Source organism: Mustela erminea, chromosome 6 (genome assembly GCF_009829155.1).
Source record: "Mustela erminea isolate mMusErm1 chromosome 6, mMusErm1.Pri, whole genome shotgun sequence".
NCBI lineage: Eukaryota > Metazoa > Chordata > Mammalia > Carnivora > Mustelidae > Mustela > Mustela erminea.
This window is the reverse complement of record NC_045619.1, coordinates 131552711-131572373: the sequence shown is the minus strand read 5'-3', so window position 1 is coordinate 131572373 and position 19663 is coordinate 131552711. Positions and strand designations below refer to the sequence as shown.

Here is a 19663-nt window from a genome sequence, read left to right as displayed (position 1 = left end):
TAGTCCCCCAAAATTGTCACAGCATAAGGACATTAGAAGTTGATTTCCTGCTCAGTGATCGTTTAGAGGGAATGTCAGGTTGATGCACTGCTCTCCTCCATAAGGTGTTTTGGGGACCCAGGTCCTTCCATCTGGCGGCTTTGCTCTCTTAAGGCCTTGCCATGGTCTGCATGCAGCTGGTGGAGGGGAGAGTATGGAGGAAGCATGCCAGTTTCATAAAAGCCTCCACCAGGAAGTGGCACTTACAACTTACACATCGTGTTTGACAGCTCCTGTCCTGTGTTAACGGAGCCTCAGGGAGAGGGGAGGAGGGTAGAAGTGGGAGGAAATGTAGCTCTTCACTAGGCAGATGCTTTGTAGCTGTGGTTCAGATACTGTGGACAAGGAGAACTGAGGTTGGGAGCAACTGTCTCTGTCTCTAGAACCATTGTGAAAACGTAAGTCAGAGATTGGAGAAGATATAAAGGAAAACTGTACGGCGTCCATTTTCTTTCCATCTGGTTAGCAAGATGTCTGATAACACCAAGTGTTGGCAAGGTCTGGGAGCTCAGGAAACCTTCGAACACCGTTAGGTATCCATCACAGTGCAGGGAGGAGTGGTGTGGAAGGATATTCGGCAGCAAAGAGCAGAAACAAACACCTGTTTCTCAGTTTAAAAAAAAAAAAGATATGTCAGATACTGTTAATTAGTATGACAGAATATTATTCACCTGCTAAAATGAATGAACCGTATCTACATGTATCGAGCTAGATTTCTCAATGTGGTATTGAATGAAAAGTCCAGGTGTTGGAGGAACAGTGCATTTATGTACTTTCAAAAATAGCTTATATCGTTTATCAGTAGGTATATGTTTAAAAAGATGAAAACACATATGGGAATTTTATTTGGCAGTTCCAACTTATTTTTTTTTTCTTGGCAGAGAGGAAAGAGGGTGGGTCTTTAGCCTTACCACTAATAAATTGTTTTATAAGATATTTGAAGCAAATATACAAGGCTAATACCTATTTAATTTTGGTGTGGGTTGCAGTTTATCACATTTTATTTTTTGTAAATTTTTTAAGTGTTTAAAATGGACCATTAATAATTAGAACATTTCAAAATTTTTAGAATGGGAAAGAATGAATGGGAAGGGGTGGTGTGTTTATATACCATGGCATACTACTCAGCCGTAAAAATAGAATGAAATCTTGCCATTTGCAGTGATGTGGACAGAGCTAGAGAGCATTATGCTAAGTGAAAGAAGTCAGTCAGAGAAAGACAAATACCATAGGATCTTACTCATACGTGGAATTTAAGAAACAAAACAAATGAACGAAAGAAAAAAAGAGAAAGAGGCAAACCAAGAAACAGACTCTTAACTGTAGAGAACAATCTGATGGTGACCCGAGGGGGGAGGGGGAATGGGTGACATAGGTAAAGGGCATTAGGGAGGGGGTTTGCTTTGACGAGCACTGGGTGATGTATGGAAGTGCCGGATCACTGTACTGTACACCTCAAACTAATACTATATTTTCAGTTAACTGGACTTTAAAACAAAACTTAAAAAAACACATGAAAACAACTTTTGGCATTTCTTATTATTAGAAGTAGCACATGAATGGAAAACAAAGATGAAAAGAGGAAGAGAGAAGCCTATTATTTCTTTTCTGACTTTATGGTTGACTAGATAGCTAGTCCTTAGTGCCAGTAGCGTATAAAATTTTTATTTCCTGATATGAGTGTAATGCTAGAAAACAAACCCCTATGAACACATAATTTAGTGGAGCGTAAATGGCTCTTTTGAAATGTTCTCTTTTCTTACTGTGTATCCTAAATATTTTAGCATGCCATTTTTTTAGGAGCTTATTTCTGAATAATTGCCTATTTTGCTATCGTATGAAACTTATTTAACCAGAGTCTCCTGTCTCTCCAGCCTTCTTTACTTCTGTCTCCTTTCTTTTGGCAACTCCTTGCATTTTGCTCTTCTCTTTTTGTTCCGGGGAGAAAAATGAAGTATTCTTTTGTTACACAGTTGAGTTTGCAAAGGGAAGTGTTTAGTCAAATGAGATTTTGCAGGTTTGGCAATACATGATATTTAGTAATTAGATGCTGTGTCTTTGGTTGCGTATTTGTCCGATGGGTTCGAAAAGGTGACCACGCAGGGAAATTGGCCAGGCTATATCAGAATAAAGTTTTCTGGTGAGTAAAGGCGAGTTACAGAACATTTAACATAGAGCTTTGGCATGTTATTGAATATGAAAGCCACAAGCTTCATGAGGGTGTTTAAATTTGAAGTAATAAAAAAATAAAATTAAAAATACAGTTCCTTCAGTAAGTTAGCCACAGTTCACGTGCTTGGTAGACACACGTGGCTAGTGTCTGACCATGTTGGACAAACAGGTACAGAACGTTTTCAACATCACAAAGAGTTCTGTTGGACGACCTTGGAGTGAAGTTTATATGTGTTACCTGTTCTGTTAGAATTTAAAAATCATTTTTGTTTTTAATTTTCTTCCTGGATATTATAAATGCCAGTAAAAGTCACTGATTATGGAAACTGTCAACAGCTCAAAATTACTTAGAGTAATTTTTACTTTCCTACCAACTTAATATTTAAACTTAAGTCCTGAAGTAAAACATGTATCAACCTAGGGATACTAGCATTTAGAAATTCTAGAACATTTAAAACTTTTATTTTATTTTATTTTAGAGTTTATTTATTTATTTGACAGACAGAGATCACAAGTAGGTAGAGAGATAGGCAGAGAGAGAGGAGGAAGCAGGCTCCGTGCTGAGCAGAGAGCCCGATGCAGGGCTCAATCCCAGGACCCTGAGTTTGTGACCTGAACCAAAGCAGAGGCTTTAACCCACTGAGCCACCCAGGTGCCCCCAAACTTTTTTTTTTTTAAAGGTCTATTTATTTGAGAGAGAGAAGGAAAGTACACAGGGAGAGTGAGAGGGAGAAGCTGACTCCCCCCTGAGTAGGGAGTCCAATATTGGACTCGACCCAAGGACCCTGAGATCATGACCTGAGCCCAAGGCAGATGCTTAACTGAGCCACCCATATGTTCCCTAAAAACTCTTGATATAATACAAAGTCCCCAGGTGGGCAGGGTAGGGGTATGCTCTCAGATCTCTTGGATGAAGATCTAAAGAAGATGAGGTGGAAAGAGGGGCTCATTGTTTTAAAAGATGCTCAGAAGATGCTTAATTTGGGGCATATAGTTTTAAATTGTAATTACAGTATGGCCTCAATATAAATTAATCTGGAGAAATTAAGAAATGCTGGAAAGAAAAAATACAGGGGCAGGGGGTGCGTGGAGAGGAACCACCCCTAATCGTGTAGCCATTGGGAACAGCCAGCATTACTTACCATGTACCCGCCAAGCCTCCTCTCTGTCCTGCTCACCAGCAGTGAATGAGGTCAGTGAAGAAGGCAGCTGAGATGGAAGTCTGAGAGGCAGGCAAGGGATTAAAATACAAAACTCACTGAAGACTATATTACTGCTAGTACCGATCACTATTTTTTTTTTCTCTTTCCGGTCACTAGTATGTAGGGAACACAGACCCTTGGTAGGTACCTAATAAGTATGAGCCTCCATGCTTCCTGTTGCAGGGAAGCGGATGTTGAAATCAGAAAGCTAAAAGAGTGGTATGAGAGGCTAAGCCAGTATTCTATGATAGTATTTGTTGGGGTGATCTAATTTTTGATAATGTCTCAAGCAAAATTAATTTAGCTCTTAAGTTGGATAGTTTTGTTTTAAATTATACTTTTAATAGTTTCTCACATCAAATCTTGCTCCTTTTAAAGCTTGTATTCTTTAAAGATTGGTTTATTACCCTATGGTGATTAATGTTGGAAGGTTCCAAGATTTTAAGTAAAAATGTGGCCCTGATAATTCTGGTAATATCATAAGTGTCAAAATTCTTTCCCTGATACTTTGCATTGAGGGCCAGGTTGCCAAAGAGGTAATAGAATCCTCTCTTAGCAATAGTATCTGGCTAATCAAAATAAAATCTATCTTCCAGACTTTTTACAAGAGAGTTTGGTTAGGCTTTGAGTTTAATTAAAGAGTTCATTACTTGATACCTGTGAGTGTATTATGTGATACCTGTTAAAAACTGGAAATTCTGAGTTGTTTTAATATATAGTGGGGGTAATTTTTTCAATTATAAATAAGAGGGTCAAGTAAGTTTTCTAGTATAACATTTTAAGGGCAGCTATGTAAGAGTTGAAATGGATAAAACTTAAGAGCCAACCGTTTCGCATTTGTCAAAGCATCTTGCATTTCTTTTTTTTTTTTTTTAAGCATCTTGCATTTCTTAATGATAATACTAGTTTTTTTTTTTTTTTAAGGAACTCCATTTGTCTTATAATGTATTATGATATATTCTTGCCTTTGTGTTTTTGAGGGAAATGATGGGAAAGGAAGGATCACATTTTATTTGATAACATAATTTTACTCTTGTTTTACAGTGCAGAAAATTATTTCAGCGACACAGTTATGAGAAATGTCTCTATGAGCAATCCCTTGGTTTCTTAGAAGTTTGAATTTGTGGGGGAAGGTTGACAATTAAGGGGGGAAAAAAAAGTCTAAAAAGAACAGCGTGCTAGGAAAGGCGTTCCCAGAGTGCACCAGCTCCCATGTTCTTGATGGTGGTCACGTACCAACCTGTCAGGATGGGGTGCCGGCTTATCACTTGGCTTTAATCATAATTTATGTGTTTAGCAGGAATATAAACTACAACTTTTAACTTAAAGTATTGAAACGCTATGTTTTAGAAATGACAGGTTTTATAAAACTAACAATTATTCAGGGGAAAAACGAAGGTTTACGTCTTCTGTGGGTTCACTTTGATAACGATTTCCCCTCGCCCCCCCATTTGACATCGCATTAGAAACACTGGCTCGTACGTGAATTACACACGCACATTTGTCCTCTGTCGGTTTATAGTAACATAGAATTTTTCTTTGTAGGTTTAGTGGATCAGTTTTTATTCGCGGCGATAAAAATCTTCAAATATCTCGCTGTTGGCTAGCAGGTGAACTTATATTTATTTGCGTTTCTTCCAGATTCACGAAAAACTCCACTACTACGAGAAGCAGAACCCCGTGCCCATCCTCCACGGCGCAGCGGTCTTGGCCGATGACGTAAGTGTGCCTTCCTGAGCTCCCCAGGACCGGCTCCCCCAGGCCTGGCCCGGCCAGAGCTCATCCTGGCGCAGACCGATGCGTGCGATCCTAGGAGCGAAAACCAGGAGAAACTGCAAATGTTTCCAGAAGGCCTGTCATCACAGAGCTTATGTGGATACTAGGCTGATTTTCATTCACTCTCCTGCTCTAAAAATTTTGCCTGGAGATAACTAACCCTCTCGTCCTCCCTCGGTAACTCCGTACTAGAAATTTTAGCCTGCAGCTCTCCAGGGAGAGAGAGAGAGAGAAGCTGTCAGCTAGGAGTGTTCTGAGAAAGTCACAGGCAAGAGGAATGCTTTGGAGAAATAAAGACAAATGAGATAGGTCTATTGCTGACAGTGCTAAAAAATGACAGATACCAGTATAGGAACGAGGCCTTCTGAAATACATAAAAAGAAAGGATTGTTTTTAAAATGGATTATAAAGCACAGTAATGATTTATGGATATTAGACCTTTCCAAATTACCTTCATAACCAAAAAATAAATTTTAGCAGCAGTTGGCATTGATGGAGTAGTTAATTTCCTGTAGCTATAATTTTATTTTCAATCTGGGGGAGGAACTACCTTGCTGATTCTTACTGTTAACTTTCAAACTCGGATGAATTGGAAACACACCTGGATAAACTATAAAGGACACTGAGCCAGACGAGAAATGGGTCTCGTGTGAAGGTGGGTTTTAACGATCCCCTGTAGCTTATCTGTGATTATGATAAAACAGGCCATTGTGCAGTTTAGTAAAATATCGGGGCCCTAGAATTGAAAAAAAAAGAAAAAAAAAACTGACCATCTTCGGGAGTTGATTTTCTTAATATATGTTTTTTATTTTAATTTAGATAATACAGCACATGGAATGTATCTCTAAGTGGTTTATTTGTTTAGTCCCCCGTCTCCCTTCCAGTTTTATTCAGAGATTACAAGTTATAGGGATGTTTCAATTTGTGTTTTATGAGGAATTTATGAAGTAAAGAACCAGAATTTTTGAAGTGAAGGGGAGTGAAGGTATAGAGAGAGTTCTAGTAAGCTGCGATTGGCCCTTGAGAAAGTCTTAAAATTTATCACTTTAAAAACATTTATTGTTGAGGGTTTGGGGAAATATTTGTTACTTTCCAGTGTGATTGAGGCCCAATTATATGATGACAATATTGCTTTTTAAAAAAATTAGAGACTGTTCTATAAAGAGGGTAAAATGTAGCATGTTCTAATTTCATCAGAGCAATATATTTAAATTAAAAAAATATTGTTACCAAGCGACTAAAGAATGCAAAGAGCCTTTTGTGACTTTTTGTAAGTTAACAATTATATAACGATTATTTTACCTTGAAAAACAAAAATTTTACCTTGGAAAAGTAAAATCACTTTTTGAATTATAACCAATGAATATATCCGTTTTATCAGGTTTTATTTTTGAGTATAATTCTATGATGTCCTTCTTTTAGAGAAAAGTCCTTCTCCAGAGACAAGAACGATTATTTTTAGCTTGGTAGAAACCATAGGAGCAAATAGAAATTTCATGCAGTGTTTTACGAAGGGTTTTTAAATGAAAATATATGCATATATTTTGAATTCTGTACTGCATGCTTCACAATTGTAATTCCTTTTTCTATTTGGTCTTGTTTTTCTTCTAAGGAAATTATATGATCTTTACTATAGCCTAAAATGGAATAGAGTGTTGATAGGAAGACCTCTTCTTAGGAACATGAGGCGTGTTCAAAGTTCCAATCCTTTCTTTACTAAAACCAGCAAAAATGCTTGATCGTTACAGTAGAATATAGTCAGCCTTTCTGTCCCCAGAGTACTTGTCAACCTATTGTAAGTCATTTTGTGATGAACCTGGTTTATAAGTAACGGATTTTTTAGTCTGTGTAGGTAAACATAATAAAAGTTTCAGAGCATTTGCTCTATCAGAGGCGTTCTGCTTCTTTTTTCCTCCAGCTCTAAAAGCTACTGTGGGTTTTTGGAAACCCTTTGGATTTCACCACCTCATTCAGAAACTTTTTTTTTTCTTTCATTTTTTTTTTCTTTTTCTTTCTTTCTCTCTTTTAAAAAAATAGTGTCAAAGCCTGATCCAGTCCTTTTCACAAGTAGTCTTTTGTTTGCATGCAAAAGACCTTTCCTTCAGATGAAGTGCTGGGATTTACCCTCATTGCCATAAATCAGAGAAGGTGAGCTGGCTGATAGGATTTTTTGAATTATACTCAGCCAAGATCCCGGTCTGGGATCTGGGCTACCAGGGGCCTGAAAAGAGGAGCAGTGATTGATCGTCTGTTTTCTTTCATGCCGACTTCTCCTTAATCACTGGAAAGTGGCAAGATAGATTCTCAGTTGTTACACGTGGAACTATACAAGACTCTTGCTAAATAAATGTTCTCTCTGTCCATGTGATCTCCCTTGCAGCTGGCCGAAGAGCTTCAGAACAAGCCATTAAACAGTGAGATCAGAGAGCTGTTGAAACTACTGTCAAAACCCAATGTGAAGGTGAGGACGTGTAAGAAATACCTTCCAGAAGGGCCACTTTCTGAGACTTCAGATGAATTTTATTTTGAGCATCAATTTTCAAGTGAATGTTTTTTCAAACAGTGTGTAGTATTTTAATAACCTAAATTCCATTAAGGAAAAAAAGTTGAGTTTTTGATGATAACGGGACCAACTACAGATGACTTTAGTTGGGCAGCTCAGGGTTTAAGTTGTTGAATGTAATGTCATTTCAAGGTCAATTTCTTTTTTAAATGAGGATAAGAGTACAGAATACAAGCTATTAGTGATTTTGTTTAGGTTCACTTTATTTCATTGTTGAGTGGTATTCCAATATATTTGACACCTGTATCTATTTTGCTATATGATCATTTCATCTTTCCTCTGTGCCCTCCGTCTTTGTCTTCCCCATCACCTCTCCCTCTACTGATTCATGTTTTAATATATACTACCATTTTGCAGAGCAGAGCAGTTTTCCAGTGTAAAAGACTAGTAAAATCCTGGTGGGCAGATTTCAATTCTCCTTGCCATTTTTTTATTGAAGAATAGTTGACATAACAACATTGTATTAGTTTTAGGTGTACAGCATAGTGGTCTGATATTTATATGCATTACAAAATGATCACCGCCATTAGTCTAGTTACTGTCTGCTGTCATACAAAGTTGTTACAGTATTACTGACTTTTTTTTCCCCTCTGTGGTATATTACATTCCCGTGTATGTAATATATATAAAATATATATGCATATTTTATATATATTACATATATAAAATATGTCTTACATATTTTATAACTGAAAATCTCTTCATCTCCTTCAGCTATTTCATCCCTTCCTTGCCATTTTTTCTTTTTTCCAGGTATTTCATTTATCTTTCCTCTAAAGGTGCTTGGTCAGCAGAAGTCATTTCAAACATTTCCTATTAATTCTAAATTCATTAATGCACTAAATCCTATAACCTGTACATTTTGGACTTGATACTGTTTCACAGTTACATGTGAGGTATTATTCCATGAATGAATTATATGTGAATTATGTAATTCAAATGATCAGTTATCTTTTTCTTTTTTTTTAAAGATTTATTTATTTGAAAGCGTGCAAGTTGGGGGGAGGGGTGAAGAGGGAGACTCTTCAGCAGACTCCCTGCTGAGTACAGAGCCCCACTTGGTGCTCAGTCTCACAACCCTTGAGATTATGACCCGAACTGAAACCAAGAGTTGGAGGCTCAACTGACTGAGCCACCCAGGCACCCCAGAATGATCAATTATCTTATGACAGTTTCTATTAAACATATCTAGGCTCTCAGATGAATATTTCTGTCTAGATGCAAAAATTGATTTCTGCCTTCCTTGAAAAATCTCCTTTGGAACTGTGCTATAATGGCTTCAATTGATGGTCAAAAAAGATAGTATTAAATAAAAGATGAACTGAAAACATGAACCAGCTTTAATTCCTAATCCTTAGAAGTAAAGTGAGCTATAATTAGTAATTTAGAGTAACTGACTTACACTGGTACAGAGGAGATTGGTTGGATTTTAGTTCTAAAAGAATAAGGGTCAACTTAGAGCAAAATAGTTGCTTGAAATTAAAGAGCTTAGAGTAAGAGAGTCATAGCTAGAGAAAGTTCTGAAATGTCTTCATTTCATCTCAGAGTACGCATGAGAAGTTGATGCGAACCAAAGAATGGTGAACTTAGCTCTGAGCAACTTGTTAAACTCCTTGAGAGCACCACCTTGGTTTGCGTATTAGGAATTGAAGAAGGTTTCTAACAAAACAACATGATTTTGGTATTCTTTTTAAAGAATGTTTGGAGTGGAGTAGCTAATAGAGGTTATACTGTGTGGAAACTGGTATTTGGCTCGAGAGGGAGGTATGATTTTTTATTTTATTTAGCACTCTTGGATATAACCTTATAATTAAAGCCTGAAACTTTGTTATGCTGAAAATATTTTAGATAAATACTTTTTAAACTTTTTATGTTTGGGGCACCTGGGTGGCTCAGTGAGTTAAAGCCTCTGCCTTCGGCTCAGGTCGTGATCCCAGGGTCCTGGGTCCTGGGTCTTGGGATCCAGCCCTGTGTCTGGCTCTCTGCTCAGCAGGGAGCCTGCTTCCCTTCCTCTCTCTCTGCCTGCCTCTCTGCCTACTTGTGATCTCTGTCTGTCAAATAAATAAATAAAATCTTTAAAACAAAACAAAACAAAAAAAACTTTTTATGTTTATGTAGCCATGGGATAAACGAATGGGTGAGAAGCCATCATGAAAGATGTATTTTCAGGGAGTGATGTGTGGGAAGTGGGTAAGATTGTAGATGCCTGAGGTCGCAGTTGGCAATGACAATTTCTAGTTACCAGTCTTGGGAACAGCAATCTTTCTTCCCTTTAGGGACCTAAATAACCTAACATTTAGCACTGCTTTCCTTGAAATCAATTATATTAAGTACCATCAACTTGAATTTCACCTTTTTTTTTTTTTTTTTTTTAGGCAGTTACTTTAAGAAGTCATTTAGTAAACTAAAATGTTTGCTTTTCTTTTTTTTTCTCGAAAGCAGAAGCAAGGTGTAGTAGAATATGACAGGTACACATGAATTACAAGTTGAACTGACAGTTTAAATATGGAAAGTGTAACTCCAGGGTGTTAGCTTGAATACTGTTTTTGAATTTTTAGTGGACAAGGGAAGTAATTATTGACTTGTTAAAGATGGCTGTTCCTTTTAAAATATTCAGTTCATGATAGTGAAAAGGAACCTGAGGTGTACGTCCAAAATAATAATGATTTTTTTGTAAACACACAGATATACATACAACCAAATATATAGCCACTATGAGAAGGACAATATGTGTATCCCACAGATCTGCAAATTCCTTTTTGAAAAACTTTAATTTGAAATATTTTTTTAAAATTTTATTTAATTTTTTTTGGTGTTCCAAGAGGCATTGTTTATGCACCACATCCTGTGCTCCATGCAATATGTGCCCTCCTTAATACCCACCACCAGGCTCACCCAACCCCCTACCCTTCTCCCCTCCCCTCCAAAACCCTCAGTTTGCTTCTCAGAGTCCACAATTTCTCATGGTTTCTCTCCTCCTCCGATTTCCCCCAACTCCCTTCTCGTCTCCATCTCCCCATGTCCTCCGTGTTATTCCTTATGCTCCACAAATAAGCGAAACCATATGTTTACTGACTCTTTCTGCTTGACTTATTTCATAATCTTCTCCGGTCCCGTCCATGTTGATACAAAAGTTGGGTGTTCATCCTTTCTGATGGAGGCATAATAGTCCATTGTATATATGGACCACATCTTCCTTATCCATTCGACCACTGAAGGGCATCTTGGTTCTTTCCACAGTTTGGCAACTGTGGCCATTGCTGCTATGAACATTGGGGTACAGGTGGCCCTTCTTTTCACTACATCTGTATCTTTGGGGTAAATATCTAGGAGTGCAGTTGCAGGGCCATAGGGAAGCTAAGAGCAGTGGAAAGTCATTGAAAGGATTTAAGTAGGCAAATGACACAGTTGCTCTAGTACACAGATTCTTGGAGTGGAGGGGTGGTGGTAGGGTGGGAGGCCATCTGGAAGCTGGTGGAAGTAATTCAGGTGAAACATGGTTATGGCCTTAGTGAAGGATGTGAGGGATGGATGGAAGTGGGGGATGGGTGGAACTGGATGTGGCTTCAATACATGGTATTGGCACATGTGGTTAATAATTGTGAAAAAATAATATACCCTATGTAGAATGCATATTATATGTAATATACAATGAATTCCAAATAAATTAATGATTTGAGTGTAAAGGAATTGAACCATAATTATGGGGTAGAGAAGAAATATTCACACAACCTCAGGAAGACAGACAGACAGACACACACACACACACACACACACACACAGGAAGTAAAAAAAAAAATCCATGAATGTGGTTAGAAGGAATTATTTATTTATATAAACAATCTACATTTGTCTTTAATAAGGTTGTAATATTACTTTGACTTTAATTTTACTTTTTACAAAGGGATTTGATAAACCAAATAAAATAAATTTTCTTGGTAATGCATAATTGTATTTTTAAGTCAAACTATGGAGAAAGTAGAAGTTCCTATTTTCATTGCTCTGTGTGGGAAGATGACACATGTTTCACAGTCAAAATAGAAGGTCCTTACATATATGGCATGATGTTAATCTTCAGTTTGGATCCTGGGTTCCAGTTTCTTATTGGGCTCCTGTCTCTCCCTCTCCCTGCACCCTGCTTATGCTCTCTCTCACTCTCTCTCTCCAAGAACAAACAAACAAAAGATTAAGAGAGATCTGGGGGGGTAAGGGCAGAGGGAAAGGGAGAGATAGAATCTCAAGCAGACCCTCTACTGAGTATGTAGCCCGACACGGGCTTCAATCCCGCAATCCTGAGATCATGACCTGAGCTGATCAAGATTCGGTTGTTTAGCCAGCTTAGTCACCCAGGTGCTTCTGCATTTTTTCCATTATAAATAGAATGTACTACTTTTTGTTTTGTTTTATTTTGTGGATTTTTAACACTGTGATATTTTGTGGACTTGTCTTTGAAGCAACATAATTGTCCACCTCTAAGAGATAAGTTAGATAACTCTGCTTTTTTTTTGTTTTTTAAATAGCACTATAATTCACATCTCACATATTTCAGAATTTTATTGAGTCAATAAGTTGCTGAATTAAAATATCTAATTTAAAATTTTGATAGTGATTGCCAGCTTGCCCTTTGCCATAATCTGGACAGGTCCTCTCAGTGTACAGTGCCCACAGGTGTGCGTGAGAAGGTCCTTTCCCCTGTGTCCTCACAAGCCCTATTTAATTAATGTTCTTTTTCAGTTTTGTTAATTGATCACCCCAGGAATATATGTCAACACTTTCCCTATAGAGCTTGCCACCTTCAAGTCTTCAACAGCTAGGAAATGCTTATCATTTTGTAACCACTATAAGAGTTAAAGCTTACATCCAGTCATTAAATCTCTGAATGGAGGGATGCCTGGGTTGCTCATTCAGTTAGGCATCTGACTCTTGGTTTTGGCTTAGCTCACGATCTCAGGGTTTTGAGATGGAGCCCTGCTTTGGGCTCTGGGCTCAGTGCAGAGTCTGCTTGAGATTCTGTCTCGCTCTCCCTCTGAACTCACTTGTGGGTGTGCTCTCTCTCCCCACCCCAAATAAATAAATAAGCAAACAAACATTTAAAAAAAATCTGTGTATTTGTCAGTTGCCATATGCAAACAATAATTAATAATTACTCTTATTACTCAATAATGTTTATTAAATCTAGTCTTATTGTCCAAATCTTAAAGTCCAGGAAAAGTAATGAAGCATCAAAGAAACAACAGATGGTGAGAAAAAGGAAGTAGGGTAGTGAATAGCAGAAGGCCTCAGTAGATGAGATAGGGTGTAGGAGCTTCCTGCAGCAATGGAGATGGTGGCCTTTGGGGGAGCTGATGAAAGGATGTGGATCTCTACTGAGACTTTGTTTCTACAGGAAGCAAAGAGAGTCGTTAATAATAAGAACCACTCCTAAGCGTCACATGGCCACATTAAAGGCAAATCAGCCTCTGTGAATCACCATTCACAGGCTTGCTTTTTGATAAAACAGTGAGGTGGCATCATCTCTAGAACATGGTATTACAATTTAGAAAGGGAAAATTTGGTGGGGTTTTAAAAGGCAATAAAATAAAAAAGATTTGTTGTAGTTTTTCAGCTTTGCAAAACGTGCATTTACCAGAAGTTACTCATGGCCTGAGCATGTAGAATGGATGAGACTTTGTTTAACCATGCAAAAGGGAAAAGTGAAGCTTCCTTCTGGAGGAATAAATCAGTGTTACTCATTCTTATGAGTTAGACACTTAATTCTGTGGACTTGACAGATTCTTAGAACATAGAATTGACTCCAGGGGGTCCAGAGCAGTGAAAGGCTGTGTGCCTGATGAGTTACAAGGCCTAGTGTTCAATTTCCTTTATAGTCTTCTAGGCAACAGGTAAACCCATCAGTTGTGATTGGGGTGGTTATGGCATATGGAAATTCAATTTTCTTATTTAGGTGTGTTGTCTTTCAAAAAGACAATCTGTATATTGAAGAACAAATTCATCACAGATAAAACAGGCAAATAGAATACAAAGTTACTTTTAGTTGTCCAAAATAGAAGTGTTGCTAACCAACAATATTCGTAAAGCAAAACTATTAAGAATTAGAAACTCAATATCTATAAATCTTAAAAATGTATTTTAGAATCCAGACATGGAGATCAATATAAAGCTAAGAAGGAAAAATACATAGCTGCTGTTGTTAATATTGCTTATCAACTATAATAATCACTCTATTTTAAAAGATGTTTGTTGGCGATCTCTAAGAGTCTTAACTATGTCCAAGGTAGTTTATCATAGATATCCAGGTAGTGAGCATTTCTGATGTCCTTCATTCAACTCTTTATAGATCTATATCCATCCACTATCATTCCTGTCTTCCTGTCTGAAAGACTTCATATACCATTTTTTGTAGTGCAAGTCTCTCTGGTGATAACTTCCTTCAACTTTTCTAGGTCTTTATAAAGTCTTCTCTATCCCTTCATTATTAAAAGATATTTTTGCTGGGTATAGAATTTTAGGTTGCCAGTTTTCTTTACATATTTAAAAGATGTTGCTCTTTTATCTTGTAGTTCACATTGTTTCTGATGTGTGTTGTGATTTTAATCATTTTTTCTTTGGCTGATTTTAAGATTTTTTTCTTTCCCAGTGGTTTTAAGCAATTTGATGTTACTTCTTCTTGTTTTTTTTTTTGTTTGTTTGTTTTTTGTACTTGGATATGTTGAACTTCTTGGACCTAGGGGCTTCCCCCCCCCCCCCCCGTTATCAAATTTGGAATATTTTCTGCCATATTTCTTCATATATTTTTTAGCACCTCTCCTTTCTTTGGAGATGCCAGGTAGGTGTATATAAGTTGTCCCGTAGCCCAATAATGTTCTGTTCACAATTTCTTACTCTGTTTTCTCTTTGTGTTTTCATTTTGGAGAGTTTATAAATTGTTTTAACTCTAGGTGTTAATTTCATTCAGTGTGCTTTTTAAAAAATTTCATACATTATGTCTTTTATCACTAGAAGTTTGTATCACTAGAAGTTTGTATCTTCCATATATATGGCAAATCTAATTTCTAGTGTTTTTAAGCATTGGGGATACAGTTACAGTAATTATTTTAATTTCCTTGTCTGCAGTCTATCTGTAATTTCAGGATTTGGTTTTAAATAATTCTTCCATCTGTGTAATTTTCAGGGTTTAGTTCTATGGTGTTACATTGTTCTTCATTATGAGTAGTTTTCTTCTGTCTTCACATGCCTCATAACTTTTGTCAATAATTGATTTACTCTCAGTTGTGAGTTTTACTTTGAGTGATGATATTTTCATATTTTTATAGATGATATTCTTGAGGGTTGTTTTTCTGTTATATAATTATGTGGAAATACTTTGATCCTTCAGAGACTTGCTTTTAAGCTTTGTTAGATGAGATCTTAGCGTTGTTTAATCTTGGATTAAGTGTTTTCTACTATTAAGACAATATCCCTTTGTTAACTGTTCTCAATGCCCTGTGAAGGCCAAGCTTTTCTCCTCTGACTGAAGGAAGCAGGAGTTATTTCTGCTCTGTGTGAGCTTTGGGAATTGTTACCTGTAAGGCAGTGTTTCTTAACCTTGTAACTATTGGCAATATGGAGCTGGAAATTATTGGGCGGACGGGGCCAGGAAGGCAGGGAACTGCCTTGTATGCTGTCAGAGGTTTAGAACCATCCCTGGCCTCTGCACCAAATGGCAGCAGCATCTTCCACTCAGTGACAGTCTGAACTGTTTCCAGACATTGCCAAGTGGCTACGGGGGAGTAAAATTGTTCTCAGCTGATAACCACTGCATTAATTGTTTCTGGTAATTTTTTTTATATGCATATGCCTTGGCTGAAGACTCAAAGGGGACCTCCTACAGATCTCCAAAGCCCTGTGCCTGTCCCACCATCTTCTCTTCCATACTCTCCCCTGAGAACTTTAGTGCCTTGACCTCCCAGCATCCCTCACTGTGTTGTCTCACCTTAGGGAGGCCACTGGGTTCTGCCTGGGTACCTTCTTCCCCTACATGGCCAGGAAGCTCTGGGCTCATGACTCTCACATTTGTTTCCTGTCTCTCAGAAACACTATCCTTCATTGTTCTGATGTCCAGTATCTTCCAAAACCACTGCTGCATCTTTTATTTTTTCATTTTTAGGTTTTCTGTCTTTTTTCCAGTGGGGTCTCTATTAACTTCATCTTGGCTCTCATCCTCATTCCTGAATGGTATTTTGGCTAATACATACTTCTGGGCTGTTATTTTTTTTCTAAGCACTTTCAAGATATTTCACTGGCTTCTGGTTTCCATTGCTGCTAATCAGTCAGCTCTCAGTTTTTTTTTTTTTTTTCCTTGTATTTTTAAGATCTTCTGTCTTTGGCATTCTGTAGTTTCACTATAATATGTATCTAATCTTGGGTTTCTTTTTATTTCTTTTTGTTGTTGTTGTTGTTAAATTTAAATTTTTTCTTACGTTCAGTTAGTCAACATATAGTACATCATTAGTTTCTGATGCTGAGCAGAGAGTCAGATTGGGGGCTTGATCCCATGACCCTGGGATCATGACCTGAGCCAAAGGCAGAGGCTTTAACCCACTGAGCCACCCAGGCACCCCGTAAGAGCCTCCTTTTCAAAAAATTATAATACGTTTGATTTTCTTTATAGTTGAATGTGCTTGGGATTTTATATTTGATTAATTTTTTCCCCAATGTTGACTTTGCTAGGCTTTGCTCTCTGTACATGATACTGTGGCTCAGAAGAATTACGATCCTGTATTACCACCAATGCCGGATGATATCGATGATGAAGAAGACTCAGTAAAAATCATTCGTCTGGTCAAAAATAGAGAACCCCTGGTGAGTTGTGGTCTACGTTTTGTGCTTAGGTATGAATAGATATCATGATAAAACCAAACCTGATGGGGACATACCATTTATTCCTCTCTTTGTAGCACAACTTTCCTGTGTTGTTAAACTTGAAAACAGTGTATACATGTCTAAAAAACATTATTTAGAAAAATGGGAAAAAACCAAATAAAATGGCATGCATTTTCTTGGTTATAAATAGCAATAATTTGTAAGATGGGATTTTCACATTAATAAAAGAAAGCATAATGTGCCAGTCACAGCTGATTAAAGATTAAAAGGTGCAACCAAAAATAATTGCTTATGGCTCTTCTAGAGAGATGATTTATTTTAAAGTAAAGAGACAAAATTTATCAAATGTCTATTATTTCAAAATGTAAATATCCCCATTTATTTTAGCACTAAAATTTATACAATGTCAGATTACATCAAGGGGGTTATGTTGGGCAGAATGATGCCCAGTGATGTCATGTCCTAGTCTTCAGAACCTGTGAAATATTACTTTAAATATCAAAGGGACTTGTCATGATTTGATAAGAATCTTGAGATGGGAAAAGTATCCTGGTTTAGACGGTGGGCCTTCTTTCATCACAAGGATTTTTACCGAAGTGGAAAGGGGAGGCAGGGAGGCAGAGTCACAAGAGGTAATGATTTAAAGCAAAGGTTGATGTTGCCATGAGCCAAGGAATGCCGGAAGTTTCTAGAAACTGGAAAAAGCTCAAGGATCAGATTCTCTCCTAGATCCTCCAGAAGGAACACAGCCCTGCTGACACCTTGATTTTAGCCCCAGACTCATTTTGACCCTCTGACCTCCCGAACTGTAAGATAATTTATTTGGGTTGTTTTAAGTCACTACCTTTGTATGGCACATTTGTCACAGCAGTAGGCTATGAGTACAGAGTGCATCCATATTTTGATGAAACTACGTTCAGAAGAAAAGTAAATGTTATTGTCTAGCAGTTGATTTTAAATGTGTTGTGGCTCATTTTGTCTACTTAAGACATTTTTGTATTTAATGTCGATAATAATTTATGCTTTTCATCTGTGGTTATAAGCTCTGTACTGGTAACCTAAATATCTCTTGGTATTTATTATGAAGGTGACTTACTTAGTAAGGCCAAACAGTATGTAGTTTGGATATAGAAAGATCTACCTCAGGGCCTATCACCCTGAAGTGACTAATTCTTGGTGGCTTCTGTGTATCCCTCAATAAAAAGTGCATTTTTTGTTTTGACAAATTCAGGCTCTTAGATAATCGAAAGGAGTTCAGTAATTCCTTACTAATCATTTCTTGGATCGGTCGTAGTTTCCTCAGCAAGGTTTTGGGTGTGTTGGTTTGGTGAGTTAACATTTAAACCCTCATCAGTGACGTGTAAGTCCCAAGCCTCTCCTGATCGAATTAAATCTTCCAGATATTTGTCAGAGAAATTAGGGTATACTGCACTGAGATGTTTCAAAAGTTTTAACTGTGCCTGCTGAAAATCAGTTTCCATCTAACAAGCAATTGAATGAATTATACAGAATACCCTGAAGTGGTGTTATCATACTTTGTTCCTGAACATACCACGTGCGTTAGCTAGTACGTATGTAACCACGGAAGTAATTAGCCCTAACGTGGACATCATCAGCCTTTGTCGGTTAGCTTCTTAAAGTTTATAGAAGTAAAAACTACCCCAGGATGTTATTTAGGGGGGAGAAGTACTGTACGTTTGGTTAGCAAGAATAGAAGGAAAGGCATGGGAATAAAAATTTCGAGTTTCCCTATGGTTAGACAGAGCCTGTGGGACTATGCAGGTGCTAAGAAGAGGCTAGAAATTGTTAATTACAACTTAACAATTACATTAAGTTGTTTAAAAACTAATTATTTCTTGGGGAGCCTGGCTCAGTCAGTTGAGTATCTGACTCTTGACTTTGGCTCAGGTCATAATCTCAGAGTCATGGAGCCTGCTTAGGATTCTTTCTCTCTCTCACTTTCTTCCTCTGCCTCCCCATGCTAAATAAATAAATAGGTAGGTAGATAGATAAGTAACATTTAAAAATTATTTCTCTTAAGCACGAGAATTTTTTCTGGATTTGTAACATTTGTATATTCTGGAGATACCTTAAATATTTCTTGGAATTGTTCAGTTTCTTATTCCTGTATCATGATATAATTTGGCAATTTTATATGCTTAAGAGCATTTTCTTTCTATTTTTTCATTTTCTCTCTACTCCCTCTTATGTGGGGTGTTTAAAAATTCTAATTCCATTGCATTTTTATACATTATTCTTATTCTGGTTTTTGCCTATAAATTTCAAATTTTTTTTCTCTATTTCTCCATTATTTAAAAGTAAATTAATAATCAAAGTTTTTCCCCAAACTTATGCAGTTAACTTCTTCGCATGCTAGGTTTATTTTTTATACTGATATTCCATCTATAAGGCAATTTCAAGTGCTTTTAAGTTATTTTACTTTAAGAAAATTATTTTAGTCACTGGTCCTTTGTCTTCCTAGTAAGCCACAATTCGCATCTTTTTTGTTCAAGGAGCTGTATTTAAAAAACAAAACAAAACAAAAAACTGCAAATAGAAAACAACATCTACATGGGATGGAGAACTCCCCCAAATTATTTGTTAGAATTCCTGAAAAAAGTATTAAGATTTCAGATGTCATTTCAACCTTGGAATATGAGATCAAGGAAGGCAAATTACTTGTCTTGAAATTTTTTTCATCCAAATGTATAATTATTGTATTATTTTTAGTTTGACAGCTATTGTAAAGTAAGAGTATTGTATGAATAAGCTTAAAGTTTAAAAAATGAACTAGTCAGAAAAGGAGAAAATAGTCATTTTCAACAAGCTTGTCATTTTGTATTTGTCAAATGTCATTTGTCATTCGGAGAGGTTATTGGAAAAGCCACAACCACCAAAGGGGTAGAGGGTTGGGGGAGAAGACGACACTGGGAGAAGAATGAGTCTGAGGCATCCTTAGGAGAATGAATCCAAGCAGTTAAGAATCAAATAGTTAAAATGAAGGATGCCAAGCTGAAATAAAATTCTAGTGATTGGATGGATAATAAAT

The 19663-nt window shown here is 37.0% G+C and overlaps 1 protein-coding gene across 4 annotated transcripts in view; it reads left to right on the top strand.

The window, feature by feature from the left end:
• The window catches only part of MPP7 (membrane palmitoylated protein 7), a 283907-nt gene that overhangs the window by 166578 nt on the left and 97666 nt on the right, over nucleotides 1-19663 (top strand). For all 4 annotated transcript variants that reach the window (XM_032349737.1, XM_032349736.1, XM_032349734.1 and 1 more), the window contains 3 exons: nucleotides 5055-5132; nucleotides 7570-7650; nucleotides 16462-16593. In XM_032349737.1, coding sequence (XP_032205628.1) covers nucleotides 5055-5132; nucleotides 7570-7650; nucleotides 16462-16593 — 291 coding nt within the window. The remainder of the gene's footprint in view (nucleotides 1-5054; nucleotides 5133-7569; nucleotides 7651-16461; nucleotides 16594-19663) is intronic.